At 41.8% G+C, this 27,978-nt stretch overlaps 1 protein-coding gene across 1 annotated transcript in view; it reads left to right on the top strand.

Moving 5' to 3' along the window:
• The window catches only part of CUBN (cubilin), a 388,954-nt gene that overhangs the window by 158,609 nt on the left and 202,367 nt on the right, over positions 1 to 27,978 (top strand). The window contains exon 28 of the mRNA XM_073629712.1: positions 18,794 to 18,953. Within this exon, the coding sequence (XP_073485813.1) occupies positions 18,794 to 18,953 (160 nt within the window). The remainder of the gene's footprint in view (positions 1 to 18,793; positions 18,954 to 27,978) is intronic.

Below are 27,978 nucleotides of genomic sequence, written 5' to 3'. Positions count from 1 at the left end.
AGACACAAGTCCATCAAGTCCAACCTATGTGTGTGATTTTATGTCAGTATTACATTGTATATCCCTGTATGTTGTGGTCGTTCAGGTGCTTAGCTAATGGTTTTTTGAAATTATTTATGCTCCCCGCTGAAACCACCACCTGTGGAAGGGAATTTCACATTCTAACCGCTCTTACAGTAAAGAAGCCTCTACGCAGTTTAAGGTTAAACCCAGGACTTTTATTAGCTCTTTTAAATGTATTTCCCATTGGGATGCACTGGCTAATGCCCTTATTTAATATGCTCTTAAAGCATACCCATTTCTCCTTCATGTTCTTTGTTCCTAAGATTTTATCCCAATTTGTATCTTCTAGCAAGGCTTGTAGTTTAGGGAAGTTGGCTCTTTTGAAATTCAGTGTCTTTGTATTCCCCCTATGTTTCCTATTAGTGTGATTTATACTGAAACTAATTGACCTGTGATTGCTGTTTCCTAACTTGCCCCGTATTTCTACATCAGTGATCAAGTCTGTATTGTTGGTAATCAGTAGGTCTAGTAACGCTTTGTTTCTAGTCGGTGCGTTTACCATCTGACCCAAGAAATTGTCCTGCAAGACATTTTGGAACTGGCGAGCCTTAGATGAATGCGCGGTTCCTTCCACCCAGTCTATGTCTTGATAATTAAAATCCCCCATTATGATGACACTTTACATCCTTGCCGCTAATCCAAATTGTGATAGGAGGTCCGCCTCTGCCTCCTCGCTCTGGTTAGGGGGCCTATAGCATATTCCCATTATTACTTTCCCCTTAGTTTCATCCCTTTGCAGCTCTATCCATAAGGATTTCACCTTCTCCCTTGCTCCCTTAGTGATGTCATCTCTCACATTTACTATATCCCTGCGATATAGGGAATACCCTTGAATGGTTGCCAGCCAATCTTGAGAGCTGTTGAGCCAAGTCTCTGAAATTCCTACAAAATCTAAATTCTCCTCCAACAACAGTAGCTCTAGTTCTCCCATCTTGCCCGCTGCAACCATGTTTCACGGTGGGGATGGTGTGTTTAGGGTGATGTGCAGTGTTAGTTTTCCACCACACAATGTTTTGCTTTCAGGCTAAAAAGTTCAATTTTGGTCTCATTTGACCAGAGCACTTTCTTCCATATGTTTGCTGTTTCCCCCACATGGCTTCTCCCAAATTGCAAATGAGACTTCTATGGCTTTCTTTCGACAATAGCTTTCTTCTCGCTACTCTACCATAAGGGCAAGATTTGTGGAGTGCATCACTAATAGTTGTCCTGAGGACAGATTCTCCCACCTGAGCTGTGGATATCTGCAGCTCCTCCATAGTTAACATGGGCCTCTTGGCTGCTTCTCTGATTAATGCTCTCCTTGCCCCACCTGTCAATTTAGGTTGACGGCCATGTCTTGGTAGGTTTGCAGTTGTGCCGTACTCTTTTTGGATGATGGATTTAACAGTGCTCCGTGAGATGTTCAAAGCCTGGTGTATTTTTTTACAACCTAACTCTGCTTTAAACGTCTCCACAGTTTTATCCTTGACCTGTCTGATGTGTTCCTTGGCCTTCATAATGCTGTTTGTTCACTAAGGTTCTCTAACAAACCTCGGAGGGCTTCACAGAATAGCTGTATTTATACTGAGATTAAATTGCACACAGGTGGACTCTATTTACTAATTAGGCGACTTCTGAAGGCAATTGGTTCCACTAGATTTTAGCTAGGGGTATCAGAGTAAAGGGGCTGAATACAAATGCACGCCACACTTTTCAGATGTTTATTTGTAAAAAATTTGGAAAACCATTTATCATTTTTCTTCCACTTTACAATTATGTGCCACCTTGTCTTGGTCTGTCACATGAAATCCCAATAAAATACATTAACGTTTTTGGTTGTAACATGACAAAATGATGGAAATTTCAAGGGGTATGAATACTTTTTCAAGGCACTGTATGTCCATTCACCACTGAAGCATAATAAACTGTGTTTACTATGCTTCCATTTGTGAATGAGCAACCCTGTAGCTAAACCAAGGGATTTTCTTCCCAGAGAACAGGTGCAGGAGTCCCCCTTGTCTCCGCGCCCGACCCACCCCCAAGCACCGTCCCTTGGTTCCACCCCCTACCCACTACCCAGTACTGCCCCAAGTTTCATTTGTGGTGCTAAATAATTTGCATGGAATTTGTTCTTGTTTAATAGCAAGAAAAGCCATAAAATCCATTCCCCTGGAGTCAGCAACAATAGACCTCCCCTCAACAATAGATTACTCACACAACAATTGAGTCTCCCAGCAACAATGGATCCCACCCCAACAACAATAGGTCCCCCCAAGCAACAATAGATTCCCTCCCAACAACGATAGACTTCACCCCAGCAACAATAGATCCCTCACACAACAATAGACTGCCCCAGCAACAATGGACCCCACCCCAGCAACAATAGACCCTACCCCATCAACAATAGTTCCCCCACACAACAATAGACCCCCGCATAGAAACACTGAACCACAACAACAAAATATCACCCCCAGCAGCAAAAGATCCAGCCCGGCAACATTAGACCCCCAGCAGCAACAGCCGGCCCCCCAGTGCTCAGCATCAATAGACCCTCCAGCAGCCAGCAATAATAGACCTGTTCCTCAATAGTAGATGCATACCAGCAACATAAGACCCCCCAGCAACAATAGATCCCCTACAAGCAACAATAGACCCTCACACAATAACAGATTCCCACCAGTGACAATAAATACCCAAGCAGACAGCATCAATAGACCCTCCAGCACACCCCTTGCTATTAATGCATTCAGGAAGTGCCGGAACTGCGTTCCCCCGCTGTTCCCGCTGAAAAATAGCCCTGGCTAAACCAAATAAAACTGGAAAGGGCCTGTAAAAGACGAATACTGTTGGGCAGTGTGTTTAATCTTCGCTCTCTTACACACCTCCAGGTGCTTCTGTGATCCCTTACTTCCATGTGTGATCCCCCTGCAAGCATCTGTGTTACTATTGTGTCCTTGGGTGACCTAGGGGTTGGCAGGAGGAACCACAACGCTCAGTGGGGGACCTGCTATCTGCCATACCTGGAAGTGACAGATTACAGTGGTATCCAGAGCTCTTCAAGATTGAAGATTTCCAGTGGTTGTAAATCTTAATACAGTCCAGGCGGGTTTTGGGGGCACATGCAATGTCCATGTCATGTTTTAGGGGGGGAGGAGAGAAAAGTATTTTTCCACCTTAGTAAAACCAGAGAAGCTTCTGTCTTGAACTTCTGCCATTCTTCAGCAAAGCCCAGACATATTATATTAAGGACATTCTGTTTCTCTTGAATCATTGGTGGATTAACACATAAGAATTATGGGCATGACAAATTGAGCTTAAATCGCTATGCCAAAACAGATAAAAGCAGACGGGAGCTTTCTAAGTACAATGGGGAGGAATTTACTAAAATTGTACCAGACATAAACTGGAACAGCTGTGGCATAGCAAGCAATCAGCATATAGCTTCAACCTGTTCAGCTAAGCTTTGGAAATACAAGCTAGAAGCTCATTGGTTGCCAATGCGTAGCTTGGCACAATGTAAGCATGCATATCCCATAGTTGGGCTGCTGGGGAAGCTGATAATTATTGAAGTGATAGCTTCGATCTTCAGGGTTGTGTGCAAATGACTTCCCCTCTGCACACTGACCAGAGTGGGTCGATTGCTCAGCACTGCCGCCATTTTTTAGGAGTCTTGTATTTTTTTCAATAAATACAAGACATTCTCTGATTGGACGAGGTAGAGACTGTGATTCCGTCACTCATCCAATCAGAGCAACTCTCTGTGGAGTGTGCAGAAGGAAAGCCACTCACTTGGAACCTGAGCATGGTCCAGAAGGTCACGGCTATCACTGTAGTAGTGCAGTCCACTACAGTGATCGTCAGCTTCCTCAGCGGCCCATCAGGTATGATATCTGGTTACATTGAACCAAGCCGAACCATATAGGCATGCAACACAGATTTTACCTGGAGTTCAGCTTTAATTGCTGTATTTACTTACAAGTGCTGAAGCATTCTAGATGGGCAAAGCTCCAGCACTTCCTGGTGGTGACTAGCGATGAACTTGGGCATGTTTGGAGTAGGATATGAACCCACATGTGGAAGCTCACCAGGAAGCTATCACCTGTATGGGCCAATCATCTGAGGCTGGGGTATTGCCTGGCCCATAGCTGCATGCATACAATGGGCATCTTTACTTGCAGCTGCGGGGTGGGAAATACCTCAACCACTTATAATTGGCCCAATACAGGTGACAGCTTCTTGGCAGGCTCCTGGCTAGTATCCGAACACACCCGAGATCATCTCTAGTGGTGACATAGTTTATATGCCACCTCTTGCCTTACATACCTTTCTATTGGCCAGTGAGGCAGCCCATCATAGTGATGGGCCAGTAGACATAAACTGGGGATAAGATGGAGCGGACAAGCTCCGACACTACCTGGAAGTGTCAGAACTGTGCCCAGCATTCAATCATAAAAGTGACAGCTCTGCATACGATGTCATCATAATCAATAAAAGCATAAAAATTCTCCAGTCTGTTGCCATATAGTATGCACAGCGCCTTGAAAAAGTATTCATACCCCTTGAAATTTTTCACATTTTGTCATGTTACAACCAAAAACGTAAATATATTTTATTGGGATTTTATGTGATAGACCAACACTGAGTAGCACATAATTGTGAAGTGAAAGAAAAACGCTAAATGATTTCAATTTTTTTTACAAATAAATATGTGAAAATGTAGCGTGCATTTGTATTCATCCCCCTTTACTCTGATACCCCTAACTAAAATTTAGTTGTACCAATTGCCTTCAGAAGTCACCTAATTAGTAAATAGAGTCTACCTGTGTGTAATTTAATTACAGTATAAATACAGCTGTTCTGTGAAGCTCTCAGGAGGTCTGTGAGAGAACCTTCGTCAACAAACAGCATCATGAAGCCCAAGGAACACACCAGACAGGTCCGGGATAAAGTTGTGGAGAAGTTTAAAGCAGGGTTAGGTTATAAAAAAATATCCCAAGCTTTGATCATCTCATGGAGTAAACTGACAGGCCGGGCAAGGAGAGCATTAATCAGAGAAGCAGCCAAGAGGCCCATGGTAACTCTGGAGGAGCTGCAGAGATCCACAGCTCAGGTGGGAGAATCTGTCCACAGGACAACTGTTAGTCCTGCACTCCACAAATCTGGCCTTTATGGAAGAGTGGCAAGAAGAAAGCCATTGTTGAAAGAAAGCCATAAGAAGTCCCGTTTGCAGTGGAAGAAGGTCAGATGAAACCAAAATTAAACTTTTTGGCCTAAAAGAAAAACGCATGTGTGGCAGAAAACTAACACTGCACATCACCCTGAACATACCATCCCCACTGTGAAGCATGGTGGTGGCAGCATCAAGTTGTGGGGATGCTTTTCTTCAGCAGGGACAGGGAAGCTGGTCAGAGTTGATGGGAAGATGGATGGAGCCAAATACACGGCAATCTTAGAAGAAAACCTGTTATGCTGTGTACACACGACCAGACTTTCAACGGACTGAATCACATTGGACTTTTCGACGGACTGAATCATGTTGGACTTTTCAACGGACTTTCTACGGACTTTTCGACGGACTTCCATCGAATCGGACTTGTCTACACACAATCACACCAAAGTCCGACGAATTCGACCGTGATGACGTACGACCGGACTAGAATAAGGAAGTTCAGAAACAAAGAAAAAAATCTTGCGAGCCACAATGTTCCTATGCTTAATAAACCAGCAGCAACAAGTAGTTATATACCACAGGTATATCAAAGAAGAATAACCAGCAGCAAACGCAGTTCACGTACTCATAACCGTGCACAAACCATAATATAAAAGAAATTGCGTTGCGCTTGATTAAATGTCATACAGAGAAATATCCCAAAAAAATATATTTTTTAAAAATCTCACTATTCACATCCATTATGCATAACTGTGCTAAAAAATAATAATTTAAAAATAACTAAAAAATAACCAAATACTCCTGTGAAAAAATTGTATCACTCCTGTGCAATGTGCATATGTATAAACCTGTAGACAATCAATAAAAAGTGCATATAGTGCCAAATATATATATACAATTGTGCATCAAAATATATATTAAAAGTGACTGCAAACATAAAAAAGCATGCAATACTTCATATATCGTGCAACATGCAAAACATCAAAGAAACGCAAACTGCGTTTAAATGGCCTTGATACAAAGTTCTTATATAAGTGTCCCAAAAATGCAACTAAAAAGTGTTTCCGTGTCCATAAATCTCCATAGATGTCCAGGTAATCCAATGTGCCGAATTCCAGTGCTTACAAAATAATTTTGTGCCACAGTGCCCCCCCACAGTGGTTGCGCTCACCTTAGAGCGTGTGACACAGCTTTTACCTTGTGTCAAAACACGCTATGTAGCCACCCCCTGGGCTATGTGCGAACGCTAAATCGATCTCCACTCTGGGTCAGTTAGGCTCCATAGACATTAATCATAAAAACAAGAAGAGAATATCATGGGTGCTGTTGTACACCAAACAATAAAAAAGCTCCAAAGGGTATATTGTGTGGTCTGCTGCGGGGTATGTGCTTCTCCCGGCTCAGCTGTTTGCTATTCCGCTGTGTGCTGCTCGCTCCGTCCTGGCCCAGGGGCCAGCGCACAGCGGAATAGCAAACAGCTGAGCCGGGAGAAGCACATACCCCGCAGCAGACCACACAATATACCCTTTGGAGCTTTTTTATTGTTTGGTGTACAACAGCACCCATGATATTCTCTTCTTGTTTTTATGATTAATGTCTATGGAGCCTAACTGACCCAGAGTGGAGATCGATTTAGCGTTCGCACATAGCCCAGGGGGTGGCTACATAGCGTGTTTTGACACAAGGTAAAAGCTGTGTCACACGCTCTAAGGTGAGCGCAACCACTGTGGGGGGGCACTGTGGCACAAAATTATTTTGTAAGCACTGGAATTCGGCACATTGGATTACCTGGACATCTATGGAGATTTATGGACACGGAAACACTTTTTAGTTGCATTTTTGGGACACTTATATAAGAACTTTGTATCAAGGCCATTTAAACGCAGTTTGCGTTTCTTTGATGTTTTGCATGTTGCACGATATATGAAGTATTGCATGCTTTTTTATGTTTGCAGTCACTTTTAATATATATTTTGATGCACAATTGTATATATATATTTGGCACTATATGCACTTTTTATTGATTGTCTACAGGTTTATACATATGCACATTGCACAGGAGTGATACCATTTTTTCACAGGAGTATTTGGTTATTTTTTAGTTATTTTTAAATTATTATTTTTTAGCACAGTTATGCATAATGGATGTGAATAGTGAGATTTTTAAAAAATATATTTTTTTGGGATATTTCTCTGTATGACATTTAATCAAGCGCAACGCAATTTCTTTTATATTATAGAATAAGGAAGTTCATAGCCAGTAGCCAATAGCTGCCCTAGCATCGGTTTTCGTCTGTCGGACTAGCATACAGACGAATGGAAAGATTTGAAACATGTTCTAAATCTAAAGTCCATCACATTTTCGACAGAAAAGGCCCACTGTAGCTCCGATGAAGCCCACACATGGTCAAATTGTCCGACGGATTTGTTCCGTCGGACAAATTTGGTCGAAAAGTCTGGCCGCGTGTACACGGCATTAGAGTCTGCAAAAGACTTGAGACTGGGGCGGAGGTTCACCCTCCAGCAGGACAACGACCCTAAACATACAGCCAGAGCTACAATGGAATGGTTTACATCAAAGCATATTCATGTGTTAGAATGGCTCAGTCAAAGTCCAGACCTAAATCCATTTTAGAATCTGTGGCAAGACTTAAAAATAGCTTGATCTATCTTGTAAAGAAGAATGGACAAAAATGTCCCTCTCTAGATGTGCAAAATTGGTAGAGACATCCCCAAAAAGACTTGCAGCTGTAATTGCAGTGAAAGGAGGTTCTACAAAATATTGACTCGGGGGGACTGAACACAAATGCACGCCACACTTTTCAGATATTTATTTGTAAAAAATGTTGAAAACCATTTATCATTTTCCTTTCACGTCACAATTATGTGCCACTTTGTGTTGGTCTATCACATAAAATCCCAATAAAATACATTAACATTTTTGGTTGTAACATGACAAAATGTGGGAAATTTCAAGGGGTATGAATACTTTTTCAAGGCACTGTATGTTATATAGAGCTTGTAACATGGGGGACCATTAGCTCTTGTGATAGATACTTTTGTCAGTGATTCAAGCCAGTCAGGAACTATATTTTAGGGCATGGTATCCAATTTTTATTAAAAAGGCAAATAAAAGTCTGTAACATAAAGTTTTCCCACGCAGGGGTTCTTCTCCAGCAAATACATACAACGGAAAATGCTATCCCACCTGGCTCTCTGTAACAGTACTTCTGCTCTTTATCCTGGTCACACAGACCACAGGGTTCTTCAATGTGGACAACTTCACTTTAGCACCCACAGCTGCACTCTGGCCTTAGTCCTCAGGCCATTTACTGCTTCTTGCAGTCACACACGTTCTGGCTGCCTCCTGCAGACCCTCTGACTCCTGGGGACCTCCTGTCACTTGGTGTGGAGCAGTCTCCATCTGGGAGCCATGAGGTCTTCCCATACTCTCACCAGCACACACCCTGCTGGTCATCTACAAAATCTGGACACAGGAGATCCTGTCCCACCCAAGACACTATGGAATCTCCAAACTACAGAGCCCCATACCGGAATACCAAAACCTGGAGAAAGCTGCAAAAGCAGTCTTCTCCAGTCCACATCTATGCTCTACAGTCTTGCACCAAGCAAATGTGCACACCCTGTGTCCCCCAAACTACTCATTTTGCAGTAACAGCATATCCTACTGTCACAAGCTTTATTGCAATAATTTGCTTACCTAAAGTTCTCCAGCAAAAAAACGGAGAAGATATGCTTTAAAATTAGGATAATAAGTTGTAATTTGCAATGCTATTTTTCATTCAGACATGCAAACCCTGGCATGAATGAGTCATTTCTTCTCTTTTTTTTTTTTGTTCTAAAGAAAAACTGTCAGCTACCACACCCTGCCAGCTCAGAGCAATGTGACCGCTAGCTGTTGGAAATTTGAAATAAAAGGCTGATTTGTGCTTGAGCATTGGTGAAATCAGGACGGCATGCACAGATAAACTAAAATGCAGGCAGAAAAATATAACACTCTACAGTAACTGCATCAGCCTAGTTCAGTCTTTATATAATTATGGGAATTGAGACACAAATGACTTGGATTGATTTAAGTGGATACATTTACAGTGTATGTAAAAAACATGTTTTCTTTAAAGCCAGACTGAAAATTTAGTTTAAATTGGCTAAAAGCATTCCAGGCATATTAAAACAAAAGTGTGCAAAGTCTTACAGTTGGTTTTCTATAGAAAGCAGCCATGGACTAATTAAAATAGCCTGTCCCCTGTTGCAGAGAAGGACCCTTGCTCTCTGCATGTAGGCAGTAGTCTCTCTCCAGAGGTCCAACACACTCCCCCTGATGAGCCAGAGCTAGAAGCCTCCAATCAGCAGAAAGCATGAGCTCTGCCGATAGCAGAAAGCAGACCATGCAGCTGTTATGGGTTCTAAGACTGATCCAGTTGCGCAGTGAATTATTCAGATAGCAATAGCATTTGTTAATTCAATATTTTTATTATATATCATTTAGTTTTCTGTATCTATCTCTAGAGAAATGTCTTTGTAATGGAGATTAGAGAGACAAAGAGGCCCCTTAATGGTTTTGCCATGGAGCTCCACTATACAGGCATACCCCACTTTTAAGTACACAATGGGGTTTATTTACTAAAGTTGGAAAGTGCAAAATCAGGCTCACTTCTGCATAAAAACCAATGAGCTTCTAACCTCGGCTTGTTCAATTAAGCTTTGGTAATAAAACCTGGAAGCTCATTGGTTTCTATGCAGAAGTGAGCCTTATTTTGCACTTTCCAGCTTTAGTAAATAAAGCCCATTGTGTACTTAAAAGTGGGGTATGCCTGTAGATATGAATGGACAAGTCCAGCAAATCTTGGCAATCATTTTATTGTTCTTACTGCTCTGATGAAAGGTGAACTCTGAAGAGTTGGTTTACTAATCGCAAAGACTGTGCTTAGTAAATGAGGCAAAGCTCTGTTGACGTCCGTCATACAATCACATGCAAGCAAAAATACAGTTTTTTTTCAAATTTTCCTTGCACGTGATAGGTTATTCTTTGTAAAGTGAAGCTTTAGGTAATTTACTAAGCTCTGGAGCCAATGCACTTGCAGAGTGCAACTGGACTTGCAAGGTGCACAGTTTATTTGCCTTTAGTAAATCCATCCCCAAAGGCCTCTTTCACATGGGCAATAATGGACCGGTAAACTTTTGTTTTAAGGGGTAAAACAAATAATGAGCCAATACGTTACCTGCCTACCAGCTGCCTATCAACTGTCTCATAAGTGAGCCATCGCAGATTGCTCCTAAGGCCCCATTCACACCTGAGCGTTTTGTAGCTTGAAGCCTGAAGCTACAAAATGCTTGAGGGGAAAAAAATCCATTATTCTCTATGGAGATGGTTCACATCTCCACTTCAAGTCGCCTGAAGCCCAACGCCTGAAGCTCAAACAAGTTCTAGAGCCTTTTTTGTCGCTCAAATCGGGCAGATTTGGGCGTTTTTGGAGCATATTCACCCAGGAAGCAGATGACAACATAGCAACAAATGATGAAACAGATGATCATTTTTCCTATTGGCTAATAAAAAAAAAAAGCACAAACACTCCAGAAAACGTTGCATGGAAATGCGCGTCAAAACGTGTGACAAAATGCCTGAGAAACGCTCAAAAACACTATGCTCAGGTGTAAATGGGGCCTTAGAGGGGCAGCAAGAGCTGCCTCATGCGTAAACTAGCACTGACCGCATGTTTTTGTTTTGGATGGAGTGGAGAAGAGTTAGAGCCTCTATCACATTTTATTTGCCATCTGTGTCCCAGCTGGGAAGGTTCACCCTTCTTTTTGTCTTGGTGACCAAGGTAAAAGCAAAAGGTACATTTTTGGGGGGTTTTAGATGGAGTGGGGAAGAATTAGACCCTCTATCACATTTTATTTGGCATCTGTGTCCCTGCTGGGAAAGTTCACCCCTCATTTTGTGTTGGTGACCATCACTACTGAGAGAGAAAGTGAGGGGAGATCAAAAATGTTGTCACCAAAGCAAGAGGTGAAGGAAAATCTTCCATTTGGGACATACTGTATGTATATTACCTCTCATTTTCTGTTGCATTTCAAGGGCAGACGTTGGGAAGAATGTCCCCCTTATAGAAGTGTCAGAATTCAACCCTACACAGAAAGCTAAAAAGATTAGCCAACCCTCAACCCTGGTTGAGAATGGTTAGTCTAGGGTACCATTGAAAGGCAGTTATACTTACCATCCTGGAAGCTGGTGCTCTCCTCTTTCCTCTGATGCTTTGTGTTGTGGGTGGGTTCCCTGCATCCTCACTTATAGTGCAAGATTGCTGGTCCTGCATTATAGGTGTTGACATCAGAGTGCCTGGGACCGATGGAGCACCAAAAAGAAGAAGCTTCAAGGGACTGGTCGCACAGAGGAAAGCAAACCTTCGGGAGCAAGGAAAAAGGAAAGTAATAGTACTCTAGACCAGTTGTCTCAAAACTACAGCCTGGGGGGCCGGTTGCTTGCTTGCCTTTATCTGGCCCTTGGGGCACAATTCCTCCCACTGACATCAACAATGGCACATAATTCCTACTACTGACATCAAATATGGGGCATTATTTCTCCCAATGACACCAACAATTGGGCACTGATGCCCAAACTGATGCCAATGATGGGGCACTTATTCTCCCACTGATGCCAACAATGACTATTCTTCCCACTGACACCAACGATGGGGCACTAACTCCTCCTAATACCAAAGATGCACGGTTTACTCTCACTGACGCCAAGACAATTCCTACTCCCAATGGCCACAGTGAATCCCCCCTAAACTTTAACCTCCCTGGCAGTTTTCCCGAGTGTGGCTCCGGGCTAAATTTCAGCACCATTAGCGGTACCCCCCGAGCCACACTCAGGATTACATCTCAGGATCCTGGTGCGGTATACTTGCCTTGTCCCCAGGATCCTGTGATGTCCCCCTGCTGTGTCTGCAGGCTCTGTCCTCTGCCCGAAGCCTCTCTGTGCTGGGCTCCGTTCCCTGCGAGCGTTGCGACGCACAGGGGTGGAGCCCGGTGTCAAATTAAAAAAAAATGAAAAATCATAATACATACAGTACTGTAATCTTACAGATTACAGTACTGTATGAAATTATTTCACATCCCTTTTGTCCCCAGTGCTTTGTCCTATGCCCTGCATGCAGTTTTATATGATATATACTGTTCTTTCTGCCTGGATACTGGAGATTGCCCATAGCAACCAAAAAGTGTCCCTTTACGTCAAAAGTGGTTTTAGACCAGCTAGAAAACAGCGATAGTAAATTAGAACACTTGCAGAATTGAGCGATAGTGAATTGTGGGGAAATTCATTTTATTATTATTATATTATTTTTTATAATTATTTATATTTATTTATTATATTATAATTTATAATTTTGTGTTTCAAACTTTGTCATACCCGGTATATCTACTAGACTCTTGTTTGGACAGATTTAAGTGTGTTATTGCTAAGAATTACAGGCCTACAATATAAAACGCCAAATTTCTATGCAAAATAATTGTACTGCTTTGAGACGCAAAAATATGACATAATCATACCGCCAGGTAGGTTAAAGGACAGTAAATTGGCCCTCTGTTTAGGAAGTTTGCAGACCCCTGCTTTAGATAATAAGCATTTAACCTTTGCAGTGCAGGGGAGCCCCATTTTAAGAGTAACGTTAGATTTTCTCCGCAGTTCACATTTAATGACTAAACAGCTTGGATCAAATTCAGACTAAATCAATACTGCATGTGCTTTTAAAGCATATCTGTGCACAAACTTTATTAGTTTGACTGTGACTAAAAATCTTGTGATCTTGTGATCTGTACGAAAATATGTAATATTTGATGGCGGGTTATAGGTTTTGAAGTGATGCATGTCAGTTCCCCTTTTGGGAGCCTTGCTTCCCACTCACTGCTGTAGAGAGTAGTGTCAGTTTACTAGGAGGTTGCCATGGAGACGGAGATCTGTATATACCGCACTCACGGACGCGGTCAGGAAATGGTGTCAGATCTGTGCGTTAAGGCTGAAAGTGCGACAATGCTATTTCTGTTTTCTTGGTTGTTGCTAGGAAATAATGGAAAACACCAAAAATATTCTTTTCTCAGTCTGACATGTATGCAGTGATTTTTATATATGAAACAACATGAATTACCGTAATTACAAACATTTGTTTCATTAGTGGTGCATTGCATGTTTTTAGGACTTGGCAACTGACACATTAATCGAAAGTAGAATGTGAGCCCAAATATAACTCAATTCTGATTGGCCCCTGAATGCAACAGCTCCACTTTTGTGCATATTTTTTTTTCTGGCCGGGTTAGAGGAGTGAGCTACTTAGCGGCAGTTTATAATAGATCACTTGGCACTTAGGGGCTGATTTACTAAAGGCAAATAGACTGCGCACTTTACAAGTCCAGTTGCTCTCTGCAAGGGCATTCGCTCCAGAACTTAGTAAGCGAGGTAAATCTTCACTTTGTAAATACCCAATCACATGCAAGGAAAAAAAACATTTTTGCTTGCACATGATTGGATGATGGAAGTCAGCAGAGCTTCCCCTCGTTTCCTAAGCTCTGGAGCAAATGTCCTTGCAGAGTGCAACTGCACTTGTAAAGTTCACATACTGTAGTATTTGCCTTTAGTAAATCAACCACATACTGGGGTTGATTTACTAAAAGCAAATCCATTCTGCACTACAAGTGCACTGCAAGTGCATTCACTGTAGAGGGAAAGATCTGAAATGAGGGGAAGCTCTGCTGATTTTATCATCCAATCACGTGCAAGCTAAAATGCTGTTTTTTATTTTCCTTGCATGTCCCCCTCAGATCTACAGCGACTGCACTTGAAAGTGCACTTGTGCTGCAAAGTGGATTTGCCTTTAGTAAATAACTCCCACTGTTATTAGACATATGCACTGCCGAAAAATTTGTTTGTGTTCGTTTCATTTGTTTTTGTTTTTTTTTCCGGGTCATTCGTTATGATCGAAATTTGTTATTTCGAATAAATTCTTAAGAATCCGAAATTCGAAAATCCGAAAATATGAACAAAAATTTAAAAGAACGAAAATCCGAAAATTCTAAGATCCGAAAAAAAAACAAAATAATAACTAACTGACTAATAAAAACTAACTATTAAACTATAGGTATTAGAATTTCCTTTCAAATCTGGCTGTTAGTGAACGTAAGAATACGAATTAATCCGAAGTTATGAAATATCCTAAGTAACGAATGCCGCATCTAAACGAATGGAATGTAACGAATGAATAATAATGAATGATAAAATATTTTTTTTATTGATGTTATTATTTATTATTATTAATATTTTACTTTCCAATCATTTAGGTGTGGCATTCGCTATTTCGGATAATTCGTAGCTTGGGATAAATTTGTATTCCTTACGTTCACTAACAGCCAAATTTGAAAGCAAATTTCAATACCAATAATTTAATAGTTAGTAATAGTTATTAATAGTTCGTTAGTTATTATTTTGGATTTTCGAATTTTTCGGGTTTTAAAATTTTCAGATTTTTGCTCTTATTTTTGAATTTTCGAATTTCAGATTTTCGGATTTCAGATTTTCGTTCTTTCAAATTTTTGGAATAATTTGTTAAATGGGTTTCTTTGATTTGAATATTTCCAAATTAACAAATTTGTCTAATTTGAAAGATGAAAAACGAGTTAGCAACTAAATGAATTGCATATGTCTAAAGCCTCATACACACGATAGGACTTTGTACAAACTTTCCCGTGGATTTTTGTACAAAGGGCGTTGGCCTTAAACTAATTAAGCATACACACGGCAGGACTTTTTCATCCGACTTTCACCAAATCACGTGGTTTTTCAGTTCTTTACTGCCACCCTTTGGTCAACTTCTGTATCGGCAAGATTTGACACCTGCGAGCCCCGTCGTGGGAGCCAGCGCCGAGCTGGCTCGCTCATTGGTAAAGGAAAAATGTGTTTTTTCTTTTCGCGATGAGCGACAAGCATTGCCGACAGGTGTTTGGTATGAATCATGAGGGGGAACTCCACGCCAAATTTTAAATAATTAACTGGCATGGGTTCCCCTCCAGGAGCATACCAGACCCTTAGGTCTGGTATGGATTTTAAGGGGAACCCCCTACGCCGAAAAAACGGCATGGAGGTCCCCCCCAAAATCCATACCAGACCCTTATCCGAGCACGCAGCCTGGCCGGTCAGGAAAGGGTGTGGGAACAAGCGAGCGCCCCCCCCCTCTCCTGAGCCGTACCAGGCCGCATGCCCTCAACATGGGGGGGTGGGCGCTTTGGGGCAGGGGGGCGCCCTGCGGGCCCCCCACCCCAAAGCACCTTGTCCCCATGTTGATGAGGACAAGGGCCTCTTCCCGACAACCCTGGCCGTTGGTTGTCGGGGTCTGCGGGCGGAGGGCTTATCGGAATCCGGGAGCCCCCTTTAATAAGGGGGCCCCCAGATCCCAGCCCCCCACCCTATGTGAATGAGTATGGGGTACATCGTACCCCTACCCTTTCACCTGGGGGAAAAAGTGTCAATAAAAAAAACACACTACACAGGTTTTTGAAGAAATTTATTAGGCAGCTCTGGGGTCTTCTTCCGACTTCAGGGGCCTTCTTCCGACTTCAGGGGTCTTCTTCCGACTTCGGGGGTCTTCTTCCGACTTCTCCGCTCTCTCTGGCCTCTGCTCCCGGTGTCCGGTTCTTCTCCCGCTCTCCGGCCTCTTCTTCCAGTGACCGGTTCTTCTCCCGCTCCTCTGCCGGGCTCCCCAGCTATCTTCTGCTCTTTTGACGCTCTTTTGCTAGCGGTGGCCCAGTCTTCTCCGTCATCTTCTCTTCTTCTGATGTTGACACGACGCTGTCTCCCACTGTAATGCTGTCTGCGAGGTGCGTGACGACTTATATAGGCATGGGGCGTGGTCACCGGGTGATGTCACCCGGTGACCCCGCCCCCTTATGACATCACAGTCCCATCATGCCCAGGGACTATGATGTCATAAGGGGGCGGGGTTACCGGGTGACATTTCTAATATGGGTGTCACAGGGACAGGAAGTGAGAGAAATTCTCCCCAGAGTGGTCACAGAAATGAAAACCTGATAGAAATACTGACTCTTCCTTACCTTGCTTACACTCTTGTGCGATTCAGAATGCATTCAAAATCGAACGTTTTCTTGTTACGCACAAAAACGTGCATATTTTACTGAAGGCACGCTGCAATTCCATTAATTGTTTATGGCACCTCAACACACATTGCTTAAAGTGCTTGAGAAATTGTGTAACAAAATGCATGGTAACAAAGTGCATGCATGCATTTTAGTGCAGTGCAATTTAGAAAAAAGAAAAGTCATGCTTTTCTTTGGTGTGGTAGGTGGCCCATTCAAATGAATGAGCGGCCCTACCGCATAGTCTGGAAATGAGCGTAAAAAAGCACGGCAACACACGTGTGCTGGCACATCACAGAGATGTGACCCTGGGCTAAAATAAAAACATTGTTGGAAGTTCTATCCTTTCCCAACTAGAAATTTGCTGATTCCAGCAGTCATGTTGGCAATTTAATTGCATTTGTGTATTTTTCTATGCTTTTTATTGAGTTATAATTACGCTGCCACCCTGTGATCGTTGCAATAATTGCAGTTGGTTGATATTTCCTCCTTCCTCATTGTAAATTCCTGCTATTTTTCCTGCAAGACACACACTGTGGTGAGGATGAAAATATTCCCTTTGACCACATTAGATACCAACATCTACTGCAACGTGTTTGGCTGAACTTTATTGCATGCAATAAAGATATTTGCAGATTCCAAGGATTTGGTGACGGGGTGGATTTGATTTAAATCATCATTTTTAAAGAGGAAAATATCATCTCTGTCCCACAGCGGCTCTTTCTCTGACTTGCTGTTGACTCCCCAACAGTCCCATTCACTTTAATGGGACGGCTGGTGATGGGGCAGTGACACAACAAGGTGAGGGACGTGGCGGTAGCAGGTGAGTGGATGCCCACTAACAGGTGCTGCCATGATAGATCTGAAATGACAGGTGCTCTTTAAATGTAAGGACTCATTCTTGCTGTTAGTTAGAATCTTTAATATTTGCAAACAAAATGAAGGTTTCCTATTTAGAATAATAAGCTAATAACAGCGATATCAGAACCGATTCAATCATACAGTTTTAAGTGTACATAGATTTGCAAAACAATGGGATAAAGAAATATTCCTGAACTTTGTTTTTTTCTCAAGTAAACTGTGAAATTGTGTGAATGCATCAATGCAGTGCATGTTATCTCAGCTTGCAGAGCTTGGATTCATTGATTGCTTGGATTCAGAACCAATTCAATCATACAGTTTGCAGTGTACATAGATTTGCAAAACAATGGGATAAAGGAATATTCCTGAACTTTGTTTTTTTCTCACGGTTACTGTGAAATTGTGTGAATGCATCAATGGAGTGCATGTTATCTCAGCTTGCAGAGCTTGGATTCATTGATTGCTTGGATTCAGAACCGATTCAATCATACAGTTCGCAGTGTACATAGATTTGCAAAACAATGGGATAAAGGAATATTCCTGAACTTTATTTTTTTTCACAGTTACTTTGAAATTGTGTGAATGCATCAATGCAGTGCATGTTATCTCAGCTTGCAGAGCTTGGATTCATTGAATGAGTTTACCAAAATTGTAAATATTGCAGAATATACAGCTTCATGCTACATAACTAAGCTCCATTTCATGCTGAATAAACTAAATTATTAATGTATCTTAAATAGAAAACTTTAGATTTTTTGTTACTTTAAGCATTTTATTAAAATACATTTGATAAAAATCTAGAAACAGCCAATTTAAATAATAATAATAATAAAAAAAAAAACAGATCTAAATAAAAATAAATAAGATTTGTTTAGATTTTAAAAAAAAATCATTTATTTTTATCCACCCTGTTTGGTGATCTCAGCTATCTGATTGTAAGCAGTGGTTCACTCTGCTCCCTTCAGGCCAGGCATTGAGCTTCCTCTAAGGGATAAATGACTATTATAGTGATTGGGGTCAAAATAATACAAAAATGTGTTTCATCCTGTGCTCCCAATAGAGAGAATTACCATCATGCCCTGTCCTGATTAGAAATGACAGGTAATCTCTGCAACAGGGACATAGATATCAATACAAACCTGACAGAGGATCTAATCCATCACCGCTGTTACCAAAACTAAATTCCAAAAATTGGCTAAAGTTGGGCATCAATAAAATTTACCTTTCAATCTGCAGTTCTGATTTAGAAAGTATCGGAGCGACAGAGCAACCAGTATTTTCAGGTCAGCCATGCCATCCTCTGATCTGTGCAGGTTTTCACACCAATATTTTCCATTTTCTATAAAAGTGCTATTTGTTTATTGCCAGATTTCAGACCTATTGGTTTCTAAAAGATCTCAGTTATGCTGACATTATATCAAGACAAGACTTCAACTTTACAAGACAAGAAAAAATGGCAGCTTCTAAATTTTCTATGTTGACAGGTTCACTTTAAACAGAGCGTAATGCACAGTTCACCAAAGACTCCTGTTAACAGGTTTATCTTCTCCACAGCTCTATGATGGCCCCAATGACCAGGCAAGACTCATTGGAACCTACTGCGGAACAAGCCTTCCACCAGGGGGCACCACTAATGGTACAAGCCTTCACGTTGTCTTCCATTCCGATGAATACAGTGGACAACAAGGCTTTCAATTGATGTGGAATGTCAATGGTGAGATAATTATATTTATACAGGTTACAATATTACAATCTAAATGAATCGTATGAATATTTAACCACTTCAATACCGGGCACATTCCCCCCTTAATGCCCAGGCCAATTTTCAGCTTTCAGTGCTGTCACTTTTTAAATGACAATTGCGCGGTCATGCTACACTGTACCCAAACAACATTTTTATCATTTTGTTCCCACAAATAGAGCTTTCTTTTGGTGGTATTTGATCACCTCTGGGGTTTTTATTTGTTGCTAAACAAATACAAAAACCGAAAATTTTGAAAAAAAAAGTTTTTCTTTGTTTCTGTTATAAAATTTTGTAAATAATTTCTCCTTCACTGACGGGCACTGATAAGGCGGCACCGATGAGGTGGCACCAATGAGGTGGCACTGATGGGCACTAATAGGCGGCACTGATAGGTGGCACTATTATGCAGCACTGATGGACACTGATAGGTGGCACTGATGGGCACTCAAAGGTGGCACTGGTGGGCACTGATAGGCGACACTGATGGGCACTGAAAGGCTGCACAGATAGGTACTTATGGGTGGCACTGATAGGGGGCACTGATGGGCACTGATGGGTAGCACTGATAGGTATCACTGATGGCACTGGCAGGCATTGCTAATGGGCACTAATTGGCATCTGCCTGGGCACTGATTGGCATATCCCTGGTGGTCCAGGGGGGCATACCTAGTGGGCGTCCTTTGTGGGCATCCCTGGTGGTCCTTGGCAGGCATCCATGGGGGGGCTGCGCCTGCGCTGATAAACAGTCAGCACAGACCCCCCCCTGTCAAGAGAGCCGTCGATCGGCTCTCCTCTACTCGTGCCTGTCAGACGCGAGTGAGGAAAAGCTAATAAACAGCTCTTCCTGTTTACAATGGGATCAGCTGTGATTGGACACGGCTGATCACGTGGTAAAGAACCTCCGTCAGAGGATCTTTACTGAGATCGGTGTTGGGGTGTGTCAGACTGATACACCAGGCGCTATCGCGGCTTATCTTACCGGACGTCATATGACGCCCAGTCAGGATAACTGAACCACCGCCCGGCCACCATTTTGCTATAGGCCGGGCAGGAAGTGGTTAAAGCAAGAAAATGTTACTAAAAGTTGTAAGTGCCAAGAGGCAGGTAAGTAGAGATCTGTGGTCGGGCTTGAAAAGGGTTTGACTTATTAATTAGGATAAGAGTGCAAGATGAAAAATACTGGAACCCATAGCAACCAATCACAATTCAACTTTTCTGTCATGTATGATTCCACACAAAATTATTTGCAGAACTCCAGCCAAGAATAATTTGAAAATCAATAGTCAGTTGAAATATGAAATAACACAACCAGATTTTGCTGCAATATTCACCTTCAATCTAGAGATTTAATTACCAGCATCACCCCCCCCCCCTCAGAGCCCAGGTTGCCCTGGACCCACCCCCAGCCTTTGGCCTAAAGGAGAAGCATCACAGTTCTGAGCTCATCTCTTTGCTCTCTCTGCCTATCAGTATGCTTCTTCATCACATGAACTGATTGGCTCCTTGCACTGCTTCTTCCTCTCACACTCCAGCCCTGCTGTACAGAGATGGATACCAGGTCAAATTCAAGTACTTACACTACCAGAATTTAAAAAGAAAAATACATTTTATCATGTGTTTATGATTATGGCATTAATTTGAACCTTTTTATCTGCTTAGAGTTCAGCTTTAAAAGTTTATGTCAAGGCAAAGTTAAGTACATCTTTGGTAAACATGTACACTTCCCAATGTTATCTTCCCTTGAAGTGGTTGTAAACCTTTACATATACCTCCTACATAAGTTGTACCTGTCTATCTGGAGTCTTCTCTTCTCTACATCCCTTCAAAATCCAAAATGTATACAGCTTTTCTGAGCTTCCAGAAATCAGGGGACGGGGATCTGAAGTTGCACCCAGTGAGGAGAGCTGAGAAATTACTGGAGGAAAGAGACACCCCTCTCCCCCGCTGTCAATCACAGGCTGTGTGCTGGAGCTCCCTCCCTTGCCACCTTTCTGAGGAACCAGGAAGCAGACAGAAATGACACTTAGTGCTCTGTACTGAGACAAGTACACACTTTAGAGGGATATGCTTTGTTCATATTTCATTTCTGAGGATTACAACCACTTTAAGCATGCTGTACAATACGTACAGAAAAACAACCACCGATATGCCAGAAACATAACGAACGCCTACTTTCCTCTTTGTCTCAGCCCCGAATTCCTAAGCATGTGGTGTCAGCCCTGCTTTCATCATTTTGAAAAAGAACTCAGACCTTCCCATAATAATTTACTAAAAGGGAGCACATAATAGAAGTTCAATAGATTTCTATTTGTGTTCTGTATTTTCAATAGAGCTCCTATCTGTGCTTTTTTGAATCAGCCTGTTTTAGTACATACTCATTTTGTAATATAAATGCCAGGGAGACACCTTGGGAAAAAACTGGAAACAATCCATCTCTTCCTTCGGCAGTGTATTCTATACAGAGGTTCAGCAACATTTCCCCATAATATTTAGATTGCAGAGCTTTGTCCAAACACAGATCTGTGTGCAGAAGATTCCCAGTCACACAATGTGACATGAGCCTAGTAGCTGCGGTTGAAGGTTATTTTTTTAAAGGTTGGGATGTGTGGGGAAATGGAAGTGACTTATCCGGCTGAGACAGACAAAGGAAAGGACTCTTGGCCTGCTGGTCCTGATTAACTGATGATGTCATTGCATCAGCTCTGGAATGAGAGATTTGTGTGGTCCTCTTATGCCTCGTACACACGATCAGACTTTCCGCCAACAAAACCGTGGATTTTTGTTCGAAGGTTGTTGGCTCAAACTTGTCTTGCATACACATGGTCACACAAATATTGGCCAACAATTATGAACGTGGGAACGAGGCGACGTACAAGACGTACGATGAGCCGAGAAAAAGGAACTTCAATAGCCAGTGCGGCCCCTTCTGCTTGATTCCAAGCATGCGTCAACTTTTGTGCGATGGACTTGTGTACACACGATCAGACTTTCCGACAACAAAGTTTTGTTTGCGGAAAATTTGAGAACCTGCTATCAAACATTTGTTGGCGGAAATTCCGACAGCAAATGTTTGATGGAGCATACACACGGTTGGACTTTCCGACAACAAGCTCACATCCAACATTTGTTGTCGGAAAATCCGACCGTGTGTACGCGGCATTAGAGTTCATTTGGTCTGTGACTCAGAAAAAAAGGCAAAAAATGTTTTTAGTTTACCCACTGGTGCTCCAGCCTCCTCTTCAGGAAAGCATTCCTTTCCTCCCTTGTTGTATACAAAAATCATAGGTTCTTACTATTACAAAACAAAGACCTTTCATTATGGTAAATTAAAGAAAATAAACTCTTTATTAATATCTATAGAACTGAGTTGCACGTGCCACTGTCTGGTCCATACATTTCTTGCATATCCTGCATTGGAGTGTATTCTGGAGAAAACTTAATAGACATATGGGAGTCAGCAGACACACTAGCAATAACCTTGCTAGGGATCGGAGGGATTGCTGGCATCACATGACCTGCAAGCCAGAAATGTTTGGTGGCTTAAACAAATTGGCTATAGACATTTGCAAAGGTAATAGTAGAAGCTTGCAGTTGGTGGGACCATAATTGTTACTGAAGAAAATATAATGATACCTATTTCACTTATGTTACACAGCTGAGAAAACAATGCGAACTGTGTTTTTTTAATGCTTGAACAAACTATAGATCAACCTTTTTACCCCAGAGGAACCCATAAAACAATTTTCAGGTCTTCGGGAACCCTTTTTACGGGTCAATTGAAAAATGCAGATTTACTTCGGCAGCCAGTATGAAGAATGTAACCATTGCAGTGATCAGAATGCCACTGTAAGGCTCGGTTCACACTAGGATGACTTGGGATCCGACTTGTAAGCCCTCAAGTCGCCCCAAGTCGCCCCAAGAAGAGATTCACATTACAGGGAATCAGAGCGTCTTATTTGACACTACTGAAGTCGCTTCGACTTCAGAGCGTACTCCCTGTACTACTTCGATCCGACTTCAAGGCGACATGTACCATAGAAATCAATGGGAGTCGCCTCCAAGTCGGATCTCCATCTACATTGAAGCGACTTTACAGGGAAAAAATTTAGTTTGCCCAGGCAAACCCCTCCCTCCCAGAGAGCTGATTATCCTGTGATTGGCCACAGCCAAAGTCGCCTGTCCTGGAGGCGACTTGAAGTCGCGTTGTAATTTGTTTAAAAGTCGCGCTGAAGTCGCGTTGAAGTCGCCTTGCAAAGTCGCGCTGAAATCGTGTTGCCCCTGTGTGAATCGAGCCTTAGGGTTGCCCTATATTATAAAGAATGTTCTTGTACAGTACAATTTTCCTTTAGATTTACCAAAACCATATAATATGAGGTCAAACATAAACACTTTAAATGTTCATGTAAATAGGCAGGCCCTTGGACTACGTACTTGAAGGTAAATCTAAAGGAAATTGAATAGGAAAATTGTATAATAGATGACACAGCTTAAAAGATAATTGGTGGCATGCTTCTGGCCTTGTCAAATGGTGTTGGCCCCCAGATCTATACAGGTCCCCTTAAATGGTAGGTCAATTAACCACAGCTCTCCTAGCAAGCTCTGAAGGAACTCAAAGGTTCCACAGAACCCTAGTTGAGAATGGCTGCTATAGATAAACCCAGGGATTCAATGTAAGTCAACATCTGGAGACCGAACGGAAGCTTTGAATTTGCACACACCGGTGTTTAAAGTAGATGTAAAAACAGTCGCTAAAATCTCATATAAGTTTTAACATCTTAAAGATATATTTCAGGTATGGATATTGTTACATTGGTCCAGTTTAGACCAGTGTAAGCATGCATTTTCTATACCTGGCCGATCCTTGTGGAAGAGGAGAATCACTATGGTAGCCACCGCTCAGGCACAGGCACCATGCAGAGAATGCCTCAAATCGGACTCAAAAGACAGCGAGGACAGGCCTGTACTGGCCACCGGGACTACCGGGAGTTTCCCGGTGGGCCGATTGGCAGTGGGCCAGGCCAGTTGTCAGACAATGACTGACTCACTACAGTTCTCTCTCTCCGAGTCTGTATTGTGTTAGAATAATAACACCGGGCGTGGGTGGCTCGGCTCCGCTCCTGCACCCGGCGGGCGGCGGCACACAAGCAGCATCATCGTGACGCTGCCACTCACTTGTCACTCCCCCTAACATTACAGCCTCGGCCTCTTTGTCCTGGCGCCGTGACGTCACTCACGGCCAGAGGGCGGAGGCGGCCCGGGGACATAGGAGGAGCGTAGTGTAGCAAGCCTGCAACCAAGAGGAGCCGAGCCAGCGCCGCTAAGGAGGAGGATTCGGATTCCGGAACCAGAAAATTCCAAGTTGCAGCAAGATCAGACAACAGCACAGACAGGGACCCGACCAAATCGATAGTGTGATTCAAGTAAGCACTAAATAAGCTAATCATCAGATGCTATACGGGATGCAGGCTGCATGGTATGATTAATAAAACTGAGTCTGCTACTGTCAGTGTCTGTGATTTCTGTATCTGTAATATGCAGCATGGCGGGGGGAGGGGGTAGGGGTAAACGTACTGCCACTTATCATGGTAACTGATGAATAATTTAATGCCACTGGTCACGGTAAGTGATTATTAATCACTTACGTGACCAGTGGCATTAAATTATTCATCAGTTACCATGACCAGTGGCATTAAATTAATAATTGACCAGTGGCATTAAATTAATAATTGACCAGTGGCATTCAATTATTAATCAGTTACCGTGACCAGTGGCATTAATATTAATTTAATGCCAGTGGTCAATTATTAATTTAATGCCACTGGTCACGGTAACTGATTAGTAATTTAATGTCACTGGTCACGGTAATTGATGAATAATTTAATGCCACTGGCCACGGTAACTGATGAATAATTTAATGCCACTGGCCACGGTAACTGATGAATAATTTAATGCCACTTGCCACGGTAACTGATGAATAATTTAATGCCACTGGTCACGGCAACTGATTAGTAATTTAATGTCACTGGTCATGGTAACTGATTAGTAATTTAATGCCACTGGTCACGGTAACTGATTAGTAATTTAATGCCACTGGTCACGGTAACTGATTAGTAATTTAATGTCACTGGTCACGGTAACTGATTAGTAATTTAATGCAACTGGTCATGATAACTGATGAATAATTTAATGCCACTGGCCACAGTAACTGATGAATAATTACTGCCACTGGCCATGGTAACTGATGAATAATTTAATGCCACTGGTCATGATAACTGATGAATAATTTAATGTCACTGGTCACGGTAATTGATGAATAATTTAATGTCACTGGTCCCGGTAATTGATGAATAATTTAATGCCACTGGTCACGGTAACTGATTAATAATTTAATGCCACTGGTCACGGTAACTGATGAATAATTTAATGCCACTGGTCACGGTAACTGATTAATAATTTAATGTCACTGGTCACGGTAACTGATTAATAATTTAATGTCACTGGTCACGGTAACTGCGTATAGTTTATATACTGTTTTTGTGTGTGTTTGCAAAATTAAAGTGGGCCAGTCTGGATCAAGTCCAGGGCCAAATTTTTGTCCCAGTCCAGCCCTGAGCGAGGATCACTGTAGTAGCGATGGCTACATTAATTCTCCTCTACAACGGGGATCCCACAGTTATGGAATATGCATACTTATATCGGTCCAAGCTGTAACGAATTTAACTATGCAATAAAATACAGTATATACCTGGAATTTAATTTTTTAAAATGTTTAAATCTGCTGCTAAAGCTTTCATTAAAATAATAGCTTGTGCTCCTGCCATGTGGATCCTTGTTGAGGCATTTCCTGTAATACGATGACAACTCTCTGTCCCCATCATCCTGTTATTGTCCTGTGTTGTCACCCTGTCACATGGTCTTCTAATGGAGACTACAAGTGGCTGTTCTACCACAGATTATCCAGGCATGGTCCACTGTTTTCACCATTAGGAAATTGCCACTGTAGTGGCCACTGGGAATTACAATGCAGCCACTGCTGGTGTGTATCTCATCAGGAAGTGTCTGTTATGGGGCTGCAGGAGATCAGCATTATAGAGATTTAACAAAGGATGAAAAAAAGGTTAAAAAAGTTTTATTTTGGAAAAAAAAACTGCTATTGTCATTGCACATAGATTTAGAGAAAATTGACTACTGTCCGTGATCCTTTTTTTATTTGCACTAACATATCATTTTTCATGGACGAGCTTTCGGGGTGTGTCCCCTACTTCAAGGTCCAAGCAGTACTGATTCACAAAAGTTTGAGCTTGGACCTTGAAGAAGGGGACACACCCTGAAAGCTCGTCCATGAAAAATGATATGTTAGTGCAAATAAAAAAAGGATCACGGACAGTACTCAATGTTCTCTGTCATAATTGCACTAATACGGCTTCAATAACCTCACATAGATTTAGCAAATCCCATTCACTTAGGGTTTAGATCTACTTTAATCATTTTAGGAAAAAAATGCCTGTCAGCAAGATGGCCCTACTATTAAAAACTTTGCAGGCTGTTAATCATTTTCATACTTAGTACTGTGTTATTGGATTCTGTTGAATGAACTGACCTCGAAAGTTGAACATTTTTAAGTTTCCTGCATGCTCCTGGCTTTTGTCCAGCTTAAAATAGTTGGATTCAGAGAACAATAAGGAACACTCAGCAACTTCTTTTAATACAGCAGTCAAAGATTGTAGACTTTTATTGTATGGATTTAAATATATATACAATATATTGTGATATGGGGGTTGTCAGCTCTCGTGGTAGGTGCGTTTGTATTGTGAGTCCACACCAGACAGAAACTATAGTTAAGGGCCTGGTAGCCCACTTTTACCCACTTGCCCACTGGGTACTTATCTCCCCTTCCTAACCAGGCCAATTTTCAGCTTTCAGTGCTCTCACACTTTGAATGACAATTATTTAGTCATGCAACACTGTTCCCATATGAAATTGTTATCCTTTTTTCACACAAAGAGAGCTTTCTTATGGTGGTATTTAATCACCACTGGGTATTTTATTGTTTGCGCTATAAATAAAAAAAAGGCCAAAAAGTTTGTAAAAAAAAAAAGTATTTTTTCTTTGTTTCTGTTATAATATTTTGCAAATTAGTAATTTTTCTTCATAAATTTTGACCAAAATGTATATTGCTACATATCTTTGGTAAAAATAACCCAAATCAGTGTAAATTATTTGGTCTTTGTGAAGGATATAGAGCTTACAACAGGGATATGCAATTAGCGGACCTCTAGCTGTTGCAAAACTACAAGTCCCATCATGCCTCTGCCTCTGGGTGTCATGCTTGTGGCTGTCAGAGTCTTGCTATGCCTCATGGGACTTGTAGTTCTGCAACAGCTGGAGGTCCGCTAATGCCATATCCCTGGCCTACAAGCTATGGTGGCAATCATTGAAAATTGATCACACCTGATGTACTGAAAGCCTATGTCATTTCTTGAGACACTAACAAGCCAGGACAGTACAAATACCCCCCAAATGGCCCCTTTTTGGAAAGTAGACAGCCCAAGGTATTTAGTAAGAAGCATGGTGAGTTTATTGAAGTTGTCATTTTTTCCCACAATTCTTAGAAAAATTAAGATTTTTTTTTTTACGACATTTTCATATTAACAGGTTATTTCTCTCACATGGCATATGCATACTTGCAACTAAACCCCAAAACACATTCTGCTACTCCTCCTGAGTATGGCGATACTACATGTGTGAGACTTTTTCACAGCCTGGCCACATACAGAGGCCCAACATGCAGGGAGCACCTCCAGGCGTTCTAGGAGCATAAATTACACATCTCATTTTTTGACTACCTATTACACTTTTGAAGGCCCTGGAGCACCAGGACAATAGAAACGCCCACAAAATGACCCCATTTTGGAAAGCAAACACCCCAACATATATTTTATGAGGCAATATGAGTCTTTTGTACGTGTCATTTTTTTTCCACAAGTTTTTGGAA

The sequence above is a fragment of the Aquarana catesbeiana genome, linkage group LG05 (assembly GCF_042186555.1).
Source record: "Aquarana catesbeiana isolate 2022-GZ linkage group LG05, ASM4218655v1, whole genome shotgun sequence".
Taxonomy (NCBI): Eukaryota; Metazoa; Chordata; class Amphibia; order Anura; family Ranidae; genus Aquarana; species Aquarana catesbeiana.
The sequence above is the reverse complement of the archived record's forward strand: the minus strand, read 5'-3'. Positions and strand labels throughout refer to the sequence as shown.